This window comes from Cyprinus carpio, chromosome A5 (genome assembly GCF_018340385.1).
Source record: "Cyprinus carpio isolate SPL01 chromosome A5, ASM1834038v1, whole genome shotgun sequence".
In the NCBI taxonomy this organism is placed as follows: domain Eukaryota; kingdom Metazoa; phylum Chordata; class Actinopteri; order Cypriniformes; family Cyprinidae; genus Cyprinus; species Cyprinus carpio.
Genome location: NC_056576.1, coordinates 7,213,354 through 7,226,470, shown reverse-complemented (window position 1 = coordinate 7,226,470; position 13,117 = coordinate 7,213,354). Strand labels below are relative to the sequence as shown.

General features: G+C 34.7%; 2 protein-coding genes across 3 annotated transcripts in view; one reads left to right on the top strand and one right to left on the bottom strand.

Moving 5' to 3' along the window:
• The window catches only part of LOC109091795 (nipped-B-like protein A), a 43,845-nt gene extending 39,525 nt beyond the window's left edge, over nt 1-4,320 (top strand). For both annotated transcript variants that reach the window (XM_042752322.1, XM_042752323.1), the window contains exons 42-45: nt 228-622; nt 722-896; nt 1,791-1,970; nt 3,260-4,320. In XM_042752322.1, the coding sequence (XP_042608256.1) occupies nt 228-622; nt 722-896; nt 1,791-1,970; nt 3,260-3,628 (1,119 nt within the window). In that variant the 3' untranslated portion in view covers nt 3,629-4,320. The remainder of the gene's footprint in view (nt 1-227; nt 623-721; nt 897-1,790; nt 1,971-3,259) is intronic.
• Nucleotides 4,321-9,651: 5,331 nt separating this feature from the next.
• Nucleotides 9,652-12,014, bottom strand: LOC109091880 (glial cell line-derived neurotrophic factor-like). Its single transcript, XM_019105651.2, has 2 exons — nt 11,656-12,014; nt 9,652-10,503 (listed from the first exon to the last, which is right to left on the bottom strand). The coding sequence occupies exons 1-2, from the start codon at nt 11,852-11,854 to the stop codon at nt 10,097-10,099; spliced, it is 606 nt and encodes a 201-aa protein (XP_018961196.1). The 5' UTR covers nt 11,855-12,014; the 3' UTR covers nt 9,652-10,096.
• Between the last annotated feature and the right edge of the window lie 1,103 nt (nt 12,015-13,117).

The window sequence follows — 13,117 nt, the reverse complement described above, 5'->3', positions numbered from 1 at the left end:
ATCACAGTTTTTTTGCACCAAAAACCATTCTTGCAATTACTCCAATTACTACTGTTCCTTTAAGTTTATATATGTAAATGTATGAACAGTTTTTTATATATGTAAATAACCTCCGTTATGACTGTATTTAACACACGGTTGTTTATTAGATGTAATCGTGGATGGTCATTTTAATGCGCTGACAGTAGTTCCACCATGACTTCTAAACGGGCCGTCGTTGTACCCAGTCTCTCGTTAAGGTTCCGGGCAGGAAGAGCAGGAAAAGGAGACGACGACGGCGACGCCGCCACCAACAGCCACTGCAACAGCAGCAGAACGGTTCGGAGGAGGAGAAGGGAGAGCAGAACGAGGAAAGAGAAAGGAACAGTGGAGATGAAGAGTATGACAATGATGATTATGAGGAGGATGAGGAGGGGCAGCGGGTGAGGAAGCCCAAGCCCACAGAGGGCGCCAGGCAGTCGGAGTCAGATTCTGATACTGACCTTGAGGATGCTGATGCTGTTATGGAGCGTCTCCCTGATGACACAACATCTCTCCTGGACTTTGCTAGGGCATCACAGGGTATATTGTTACTTCTAGTGCTCAAACAACACCTCAAGAACCTCTACGGCTTCTCGGACAGGTAGCAAACACCCATCATGCATCCCAGCAATGCTGCAATGATTGCTGTTCTCTTTAGGTTTTATATTTACTGTCTATATCCTGCTCTCTTCCATTGCAGCAAAATTCAGAAGTACTCTCCCACAGAGTCAGCGAAGGTGTACGATAAAGCCGTCAACAGGAAGTCATCGGTTAACTTTAGTCCACGGCAGACCATCGACTTCCTCCACAATGATGAGGTTCATGATGATATGACCTATGAGCTGAAGAGGAAGATCGTCAAACAGTACCTCGATGTGAGCTTATTTCTACTAATCTTCTTTAAAACATAAAAAAGTGTTATGGAATGTTATAATTGATATTGTTAGTAATATTATTTTACATTATTTCAGTCAGTAAAAATAATTGTCTCTGTAAACTTCAAGGGAATTATATTATTTTACATTTATTTAAATAATTCGGTCCCACTTTATATTAAGTGTCCTTAACTACTATGTACTTGCATTTAAATTAATAATTTGGTACAATGCACTTATTGTGTACATACATGTTTTAACATTGTACCTATATTTGAAAAAATACAATATGAACACAATAAGCACATTGTACTTATTTTTTGATGTAAGTAAATATGAACACAGTAAGCTTATTGTAATTTGTTTTGGAATTATTTAAATATAATAATAATAATAATAATAATAATAATAATACTATTTTAAGTAATCTAACTTAATGTAAATGCTAAAAAGCAAAATCAAGATGACAGGCTCACAAAGATGTTTTTTCTTTATATATTATATTTATATCGTTAGTAATATTATTTAGCATTATATTTGTTTTTAATAATAGTTATAAGAAATTTGCCATTAATGATAGTTCTTATAATTAATAATATTATTAGTGATTATGATAATAATAATAATAATATACAAAATATGAAACGTATAAAAATATACTTATTGAAATCACAAAATAATTGTTAATTTTATATATATATATATATATATATATATATATATATATATAATATGTATATATGCATTCCAGTTTCTGTTAATAAAATCGAAAACATTCAAGCTTTGCCATGATTACACCAGAAATATTTTAAGAATTATTGTTTTTGAGAATGGTGGACCTTTAAGTCAAACTGTTGAGAATTGCTGATTTATACTTTGATGTTTGATTCTCAGTTTAAGTTGCTGATGGAGCACCTGGACCCTGATGAAGAGGATGAGGAGGGAGAGACGAGTGCAAACGTGAGGAATAAAGCCATCACCGCACTGCTGGGGGGAGCAGGCACAAGCCCCCGAAACCACCACACTGTTGACTCCGAGGATGAGGACAGTGACGGAGAGGAGAGGACACCAGGGGTGAGAGAGCGCTAAAACAAACAAAAACACACCTTGAGAGTGCATGCTTTCAATGCGTGATGTAGCCTAGTAGCATGCAGACTCAAACACTATATATGGTAAAAATACCACTTTATGAGTTTTTGTCACACAAGCAAACATACTGTTTTTCCCAGATATCTGCATGATTGCAAATGTGAAACGTGAATATTGTGAGGTACATTTTAGGCACAGTATTGTCTGTTCTTTCTTTGTTTCACCAATGAAAATTCCCAAATTTTCCAATGTACATAGTTCCAAACAAAGTTCTAGCCAAAATGCCAGCAAAAACACACTTGGCTAAATATATTATTATTGTTGACAAAATCTAGGAAAATATCAAGATTTATTTATTTTTTTGTTGTCAGTATCACACAGCCTTTACAACCCAGTCCAGTCCTCTTACTAGCTTATTCTTTGAAATTTTTTATGTGAAATTAAATGGAAAGTCTGAAATATTTTCTTGTGTAACATATTCCAATAATCTTTGAAAAATATTTTTTTACAGTCTACATTTTGGTATAATGTTAGTTGCTTTGTAATCACAATTTGCTGTTATTATTATAGCGGGGTTAATGCATGTCTTAAACAGACCTTAAAAGTATTTTTATTTGCCAAAAATTTCTTAAATCAGAGCATGAAGTCTTAAATTCATAAAGATGTGGCATTAAATATTGCAGACACTGCAAAAAACAAAACAAATCTTCCTCAGTATTGTTTTGTTTTCCAATAAAAATACCTTAACATCCTTAAATCAAGATACATTTACTTGAGATGCAAATTAAACATAAGTTTTGTTTTCTGAGAAACTGAACAAAATTGAGTTCATGCTTGAAAGAAGAACAAATACTTGTCAGTGGAGTTTGAAAATTATTTTTGCTTGATTTTTTTTTTTTGTTGTTGTTGTTCTTTTATAAGCCCATTGGCAGTAATTTGTTCTTGTTTTAATCATATACTCACTTAATTTTAATTTCTAAATTTTTTTGTAAAACTTACTTTTTTTTATGGAGATCTGTTGGAAATTGTTTTAAACTTTGAACTGTTGCTAATACTGATGTATTGTGTTCAATTTAATAGTATTCCCTAAATGTAAATTTCTTAACATGGTCTTAAAAATGTCTTAAATTTACCTTCATAAAACCTGCAGAAACCCTGTATGATAAATACATGTAATAAAGGCACATTCAAATAAATTGTTAGTGCCAGTAGGCTACTTGGAGACCGTCTGACCAGTCGTTGCTCACGTTTTGTTTCCGTGTCTCTCTTCACAGGCGTCTCGACGCGGGAGGCGCGCGGCAGACTCGGCGGACCTGCTGTCGACGAACATGAACGAGTCCGTCAGTGCGCTCGACATCATCGCCATCCACTGCCCCAAATACCGAGACCGGCCGCAGATCGCGCGCGTGATCCAGAGGAACAGCGACGGTTACAGCATCCACTGGATGGCGGGCTCGTACTCCAGCTCCTGGACCGAGGCGAAGCGGCGCGACGGACGCAAGCTGGTGCCTTGGGTGGACACCATCAGAGAGACTGACATCATCTATAAAAAAATCACATTGGTGGGTGGCATCAGGGTGAATGACAAAGTGGCGCAGACTCTACGGTCACTCTACGCTGCCAAGGACAGGAACTCCAGCTAATAATACGTAAACGCACGCACCCACCCACGCACGCACATACCTCCCATCTCAGATCCTCTCAGCCTAATGCAACACTCACACACTCACCGTCTCTCCATATGCCATCAGCCAAACATCTCCTGGGTCAGCCAAACACACACAAACACTACAGACTCTTCCTCTCTCTGATGCACTCTGGGTCTGGCGGTGACGTTTGGCCCTCTGCGCCAGAGTGCATCGTCGTATCGCAGGAATAAAATGTTTGGAGAAACATTGTATGGGTGCTCCTTCGCTGTTGTGCAGCAGATTTCTGGTTGTTTGATTTCTACTCCCAGTGTATCATAGTTTAACATAAAAATATTGTTTATATCTATAAAAGAAATTTAAATATATACTGAATGTTGAAAGAATTAGTTTGTTGATGTTTTTACTTTATTTCTTCCCATTTTCTTTTTGGATTTCTTAGCGTCAAGCGGCTTTCTATAGCTTAGCTCCTCCTCTACTGGCTGATGATGATGATTCTCTCTGTCGAGCTGTTTGTCCATTTTGTACGATAGCACCGTGTGGCTGTAATTTATTGTGTATAGCATGCAGTGTCTGTGAGGAGGGCTGTGTCGAAGGAGATTTGCGATTACAGGTCGCCCTGCTCAGCGTAAAGGGACCCACATGCCTCTGATGGAACAAATACTGCAATAAATTTTCTACTTCTCTTACTTGCAAGACTCATCCTGTCCGTTTGTGACTCTTGTTCACTTATCTTTTTTATTTATTGCATTTTTTATAATGCATGTCACCTGTTTTATTGACAGGTGTAGTGAAGAGAGGACAAGAAATGTGTCCAGTGTGTCAGACAACTTGTAAAGGTGTGCCCCAAGTATTTTTTTCTATTATAGACTTTTTGTAGTCACACTTTATTTTGATGTGTCTTTGTTACTGAAATATTAGGTTTACACTAAAAAAAAAAAAAAATAGTTTTCACACAGAAATTGCTAGTAAATTTCAGAAATAATTACAAAGAAGTGGTAACGTGAAATTTCCAAGTAGAAAAACTGAAAGAGTATTTTCTTGTAAAACGTATTCCATTAATTTTTATTTACAGCTTTGAAAAAATCATTTTTTTTTTATAGTATTAGGTTTTGTTTAGTATTAGTTGTTCTTAATTATGCAAAATGTGCTGTTATTGGTATAGTAAATACATGTAATGTGTAACAATGGCAAATTAAGTTAAAGCGTCACTCTTTTTACTTATTTTGTGCATTTAATTGTATTTTGGTGCATATGTACTACCAACAACAGCACGCACAAGAATAGCACTTTCAATATGTATACAAATGAGTACTCACAAGATTTTTTTATTTTTAGTTTTTAACCCTGTAAAGCCTAAATAATCTACACGGCATTTGTCTCATTGATAGTTTATACTTTTTTTAGTAAGTAAAAGGCCTTTTAGTATGATTTTAAAAAGCTCCTGGTTCATCTGTCTTTTTGCTTTGAAATTTGTAAATTAAATGTAAGAAGAACTTTTATATTAGTCATCTTTCAAGATCACTTACTGCACTGAATTAAATTGGGGTTACTTGTTACATGTAAGGATATGACAGAAATTGTTAGTATGCTATTCTGAATATTTTGCATTTAACCCATTTTTTGATTAATCATAATAATGGATAATCCATTCATTTGTAGAATTTTTTTTAAAATGTCAAATATGGTCATTAGTCTTTCGAATGTTTATTTGTTAAATCATTGTATTGCATTGCATTAAATGTTTTGAAACTACAGAGCTTTAATCAAACATTTAAATATCTTACTAAGACATTATTGGGAGATAGAGTGACTGATATTTCTATGCATTTTATCCAAGTATACTTATACTGTATGATTAAACAGACATGGGATAAATGCAAAATATTGTTGATCAGAATAGCATATTAGCTAACTATTTCTGTCACATCCTTACATGGCAGAAATAGTGCACTAGTATGCTGTTCAGCCAATCTGTTTGTTTCTAACTGCATCAGACTAGATTTAAACACAGTATGATAATCTGTTAATGTTTGTTGTATGTCTAGTGTTCCTATAGCCTACTAAACAAAAAAGTACTTGGCAATATACTGTATATGCTGCATAGTATTCAGTATTTAGCTAGCTAATATTGCTAAAGGTTATGTTTCAGAATAGCATACTACCATACTCTTTTTCAGCAGTATGCAAATTGTCTGTATGCATAAAATACTGCAGTACCACATATGACAGCGTGTTAAACGTATACAGTAAGTGCACTGTGTCATGTACTGTATCCCACAATGCAATGTGCTCAACCTTCCATTAGCTGTATGATGAACTGGAAGTAATAGCAATATCTCTCTATTAACTTTTTTTTTGTACAGCCAAAAGTTGTTGTTTTTCTGAGATGACAGCTGTAGGCTAATCACAAATTTAAATACACAGCATGGTGCAGTCATGTGAGTATCCATTCTGATCTAATAACTTGTTTGCTATGACATATCATTTTGCACTGATTTTTCTACACGTTTTTTATGTTGAGGAAAAGGCTCCTCTGTTTCCACTGGAACCGGAAAAACCAGAAACGCGAGTTGTCCATGTGAATTGTCTTTTTCTCTGGATTCCTTTGGATTAATAAATTCACATGACATTTTACTGTTTAACAGATTCATTGCTACCATTTATAGACGTCGTCCATGCCAAAAGCAGTTTCTGAACTATGAAATATTTTGGCACGGAGCATAAGTTGAGAATTTCCATGAATTTTGTTTACACTTCTGTTTACAAGTTTTGCCATTTACACTTCCAATGAACTGTTAACAGTGAACTGATAAAATGCCTCAAATACAGCAATGAAATTGTGCCAAATGCATAAATGTAAATCTATGCTAGTTTTAAAGATAATCTTTAGAAAAAAATCAAAGATATCTAGCCTTTCAGTATGATCGTTTTGAGAAGTTGTAAATACTGCTGTTAACAATCTGTTAAATGTTAAGCTTGCTTCTAAAATTGAAAAATCGTTTATATATATATATATATATATATATATATATATATATATATATATATATATATATATATATATATATATATATAAAATATGCTATATATATATTTTTTTTGATGTGTTTAAATAACGTGACCCCCAGTGAAGTCTAATTGGTCCAAAGTTGATTTATAAGAATACTTTGTTAAATGTCATTATTTTCAGTCATTACTGTAGATCATCACATTGCTTTACCTGTCAGCAGGTGCACAGATGCTGGAAACAGGAAGGATAACCGGCGCTCTCTCAATGGAAATGTGTTTCCTGTATGTCATTCTGGGAGAAGAATGTATATTATGACGGGCTGAAGCCTTCGTCTTGCAGAGAATTTATGATTTTAACTGATGAAAGAGACAGATTAGTCCACAGAATTCTTGATGAGACTAAATATGCATGAAACATAGATCAATGCAGGTTATTTGTTCATTCAGTGAATTAAACATTAGATTCTCCTCAGTTTTATCACAATAATCAATTATGAATAATCCTAAACCCTAAAATACATTTAACCGTATGATTGTTCTATTCCAGCAGCTTCCTCTTAGATGCTTTATATATATATTATTGATTTTTAAATTAAACTACATGAAAATGAGAAATGTTGTCTTGGTAACCACCTGAAATAAGTTGACTATAAAAACCGTGATTAATAAATAAACATAGTTATGAATGTGTTAGATGGTATGTACCTTCAGTATATGCAAGCTAAAAGTACTGTATATAATATAAGTATATATCAATATTTTAACTTGTACTGACATTTTAAATCTGCACACTGTACGTACAATATAGAAGGGCATGATAAGTTTTAGTATGTTGAAAATAATACGCCAAAGGAAGACTTTACCCAAAAATTGTTACATTTGCTGCATGTTTACTTGCCATCCAAGATGTAGATGAGTTTGTTTCTTCAGTGGAACAGATTTGGAGAAATGTTTCATTCCATCACCAATGGATGCTCTGCAGTGAATGGGTAACGTCAGAATGAGAGTCCAAACAGCCGATAAAAACATTACATTAATCCACAGATAATCCACATCATTAACATTAAACCTTCGCTTTTGTCCAAAATACCATAATGCATAAGACATTAGTTGATATTTAATTGATATTTGCAATATTACAAAGCAGCACAACATTGATTTTAAATCTTTAGAATGATTTCTGAAGGTTCATGTGACACTGAAGACTGGAGTAATGATGCTGAAAATTCAGCTTTGATCACAGGAATAAATTACATTTTAAAATATATTCTAAGAGAAAACAGTTATTTTCATTTGTTATAATATTTCACAATATTGTAGTTTTTTTTATCAAATAAATGCAGCTTTGGTGAGCATAACAGATTGCAGGCTCTTAATATATATTTAAAATTATTAAAATTAAACCTTTTTTCCCCCCCAACAAATGGTCTGGTTTTTGTTTTGTTTTTTTAATATCAAAAAATCAGTTTCTCAGTAGAAATGGAACAAATTTACATCCAGAACCCAGTATTTACATTCTATATTCCGGCTCCTCTCCTTCTCTCTCTGTCCAGTACTCACGTTACAGATGTACAACAGCTAATGACTAATTGCTGATGTAACCGTTGACCTGGGTTTTTGTTCGTCATGTTGAGGTAACAGCATTAACAAGGTTGTTTCTTGTCGTTCGGTGTGTGCGGCGGCCGAAAGGTGAACTCTGGATTAGAGATCGGATCACGACCACACTCCTTATCTCCAGTTTCATTCTCTTTTCTCATCAATCTCTATTTATACATCTCTTTTCCACAAACCCAAGCTCTTTATTGTGTTTCCAACCATTACATACAAGTTATAAACTCACTGCACGTTACAGTCTTATTGCATGATATAAATGAGGATCTTTAAGTCATAACAGTGTGTTTGATGACATGCATGTCAACTAATCGGCTTCACAGTATGATCACTTTGACAAAGTCAGCATGAAATTACATTCACAACCCATTTTACTTCCATAATGTGGCATATTATCCAGGTTTCACCAGAATGTGTGTTTTGACCAGGATCTGGAGGCTGATGATCAAATAATGAATGATAATAGTAGTTTCACTACTGTTTTTTGGTATGATAGCTGTAAACGTTTTTACAGTAACTGCCATTCAATTTTAGCTACTGCCAAGATTTTAGTATGACTTATAGATATTTGGCTGTTTGATAATGTTATTTTCTCTCCTGTGTAGCCTTATAGATTTCAGCTGAAAAGGAAAGCCATTTCAGAGGTGAAGTAAGTCATTTTTCTGATGTCCTGATGAAAAGTTTATAGTAAGACTAGGAACGGGCAAATATAAAGATAACAGGGTCAGTTTTAATTTCATGTTGACTTTAACACTAATTAAAACTATACAAATAGCAATGCATCTGTTCCAGGTTAACAAAATAAAATGATATAAATTATATAAAAATAACATTCACTCAATTTTGCTTCGCTAACATTTTCCTCGCTGTACAAAACAGACAAAGACAATGCTGTAAATGCAATAAATTTCCATTTTAATAAATATGGGTCAGTTTGGCATTTTGGCTTGATACAAGGACATCTATAATATGCATTTAGAAAATGGGGTGAATTTTCTTTTCATGGTAGCTCTATATACTACAACAGAGAGGAAGATTTTCACTAAATAAAGACATTTTGGTCTGTTCATCATAAAAAGTTTTGTCTTGAAATCTAGTGCATGAATAGATGCATGTAAATAGATATTCAAAAATATAAATAGGGATTAATTCATTTGGGTTTTGTATTTAATATTTAACTTAAGAATCAAAGAAAGTTCTCTCATTAACCCTACACTGTAAAAAATAAAAACCTCTCCAACTCAATATTTTCTAGTGACTGGTCACATCTAATTTTTTTCAATTGGCCTAATTAAATATATGAAATTCAATTCACACAAATTCAGTTTGGCCAATTGAAAAATTTTGAGCTGGAGAGGTGTGACATTTTTTTAATAGTGTAACTAGTGGAGGTTAAAGGTCAAAAAGACACCATAATAACTTACAGAAACGCACAGCATATAAAATATTCTGTCTTGCTGTTAAAGATTGTTAAAACACCCGTAGAGGAGAAAAAATAGGCTTCTGGGTGCTTAAATGCTGTACACTCTCAGAAAAAAAGATACAAAGCTGTCACTGAGGCAGTACTTTATGGTACAATTTACCCCTAAATGGTACCTTTTAGCTGTTGTATCTTGGGGTACCGCCACAGCTTTGTATATATATATTTTCTTTTCTTTTCTGAGAGTGTATATACCAGTTTTTGAACATCTTGCAACACTATTCTTGCAATTCCTTATCCTGTATCTTCTCCGCAAAATGCAGTCATGATGATTCCTTCGCCGGAGCCATGCTCACACATGTAATAACCTGAAATTGTTTCTATTGATTTTCCCGTCTGGTGTCAATGTCTATCACAGTTGCTTAGACACAGCCACATTTCCGTGCCGAGTGCCTCTTCATGGTGTGGTATATCAGACTGTCATCCAGAAAGGACAGGTCGTCGTCATATTGGACAGGTCGACAGCAGGCGGTGGGAGGGGAGCTGTGCAGAATGTTTTTACCGTTGCCGGCGAGGCTGGTGAGGATTTTGTCGTAGTTTGTGAGGGGGTTTATACACACGCCACTGCAGTAGCTGAATATCAGTTCCTCCTGACTCCGGTAGCCCAGACCCAGATCAGACACTTTCAGCTGGACTTGTCTCAGTGCACATGCTCTTCCTTTTCCCTTCTCTCTCTCGTCACGACTCGGTCTCTTCCTGTCCATCTTGCTACGAAGGAAACCTCTCCGTTTTGGAGATCTCTTGGATCTGTGGATGAAGGCTGAGTGGGCTGTGGGAGAAAAGAGATGTTCCTGCATTTGCACAACGATCTGATTTTAATCAATATGCTAAAACTTAAGCTGGAATCTGCTAATGTAGTTTTATGTGGAATGGTCATACTCTTTGTGTATATGCATGCTTTGAAAGGGTCATATCATGAAAGCAGAAGACATTTTCCTTCATCTTTAAAATGATGTACTAAAATTACTACAACTGAATTAAAAATAAATTAAAACTAAAAAAATGACAAAAAATGACAAAAGGACAAAATTACTAAATCTGAAATAAAAAATATAGTTAAATAGTAATATAAAAAATTTACAAAATTGAAAAAAGCACATAACAAAATTACTCAAATGGAAATAAAAATAAATTCAAGCTCAATAGAAATATAAAAAACAAGTTGACAAAAGCACATACAATTTATAAAAAAAGCAAATACGAGTAATACAAAACTAAAATTGACAAAAGCACATAAAATTACTAAAACTAAATTAATTATAGCTAAATAGAAAATAAAAACAAATAAAATGACAAAAGCACATAACAAAATTGCTGAAACTTAAACTGAAATAATAATACAGCTAAACAGAAAAATTGACAAAAGCACCTAACAAAATTATGAAAACTTAAACTAAAATAAAAATTAGTTAAAACTGTAAATAAAAACAGTTACATTAGCAAAAGAGGCAGTTAATTCTAAGAGTCAGAGAGGGTGGTCCTGTAAAACTAAACCATGATGACAGTTTCTGCTGCAAGAAACCGTGGTTAGTGGATCTCTTGGAGAAAACAGACTGATGATTATGACCCTTTAAAGTGTGTTGTACATTGTGTTTTGACAGTATGTTAATGTGGTAGTGTTTTAGAGTGATCAAAGAGCCATAACATGATATAGTTTGCATTATTCTGACAGCTTTTAGCAACAATACTGCTTTTGTCCACAGATACCAGATATAATACACGTTCAAATGGAGTTGTAAGCTCAGTTTGTAAGCTGATAGAACTAGAGTAGTGTGTGTGTGTCTAGTGTCTCACCCAGGTACAATGGGTCACCTGAAACTTCTTTACTTAACCATCACAACAGTATCAGGTGTGTCCCGAAATACACTTTATCACACCTGTGTGTATTCATGTAACTAAGAATCAGTTGGCTTCTCCTGACCTGAGTGCCTTCTTGGCTCCAGATGTTTGATGGTACGAGCATCAGGCAGATGTCTGTATGGTTTTCTCTCTAGGTCCTGTAGTCTTTGAGAACACTGAGCGTGTGTTTGTGAATGGTGAGAGTGTCTGGTTGGGTTCGGGACGGAGGACACGCAGCTCAGCGTCAGTGCACACGCCAGCATCACACACCGGATCTTCATCTTGCTCTCTCCTCAGCTCACAGAGCCTGTGTTGCACGGCACAAGCATACATTACAAACATTAAGGTGAATTACACACTTTTGTTAGGCTGAGGATACACAGGGCAATCAGGTGAGACACAGGTCCCACAACCGATCTAAAGTATTCAGATAGAAATTTGTTACCCATCCTCAATGAGATAGTGCCCTAGCAACATTGCGCAAAAAAAGTTGCCCAGCAAAACTGCGGAAAGGGTTGCCCCGTGTATCATCAGTCTAGAGTCTTTAATTACTGTTTTACACTACAGCCTTTATAAACCATATTTATCATGGTTCCCACTCTTTTTCAACAATCATCATAACAGGGGTTCTGACCTTTGTCACAAAAGTATTTTTTCGTTGCCTTTTTGCATGCATCACATGTTTTAGTAATCATCATAAATTATATATTTGGCTCCCAAACTCTGGAATAGCCTTCCTGATACTGTTCGGGGTTCAGACACACTTCCTCTGTTTAAATCTAGATTAAAAACAAAAAGAAAGCATCAAGCATTCAAATAATGCATCTCATAATTTTGGACTGCAGTTATATCTGATCAAATGCGCATTATTATTCTTTAGCTTGGGTTAAACTAATTCATTTTACTTGGCTGGAACAGCAGCTACGCTAATTATTTCTCTATTTGTTCTCTATTTGTTTCTGGATTTACATCCCGTGGTAACTAGGATTTACACAAGCTCCAGTCTGGATCCAGAACTCCTGAGAAGAGATGATGCCAGCCCCTCAGAGGACCTCAGATGATGCTAACCCAGAGACAACATACAGAACTACCACATTTTGCTATAAGTTTGATTGCATAATTGCTGTCCGAACATTTCTGCCGTATGCACATAAACTGACAGTCACCACTGATAAGCTACTACTAAATATTGTAGAAACTTAATTTTCTGTAAAGTTGCTTTGCAATGATTTGTATTGTAAAAAGAGCTATACAAACAAACTTGAAATGAATTGAATTGAATATATCATTTGAAATCTTAAAACATCAAAATTCATCCAGTGAAAACCGTTTTGAAATCAGACACCGAGTTACCATGGAAATGGTATTTCAAAATCTTTTAGCTGTCTCCTCTCCCTTAGTGGGGGTGTCATATTATAAAATGTATTACATTTTACAAAATACATATTGTCGGAAAGGTCTGAGTTTCTAAGATTCCATTTTTAGTGATAGAAGTAATATTGAGTTAGAAATCTGTGACACAAAAATGCATAAAAAAATTAAAT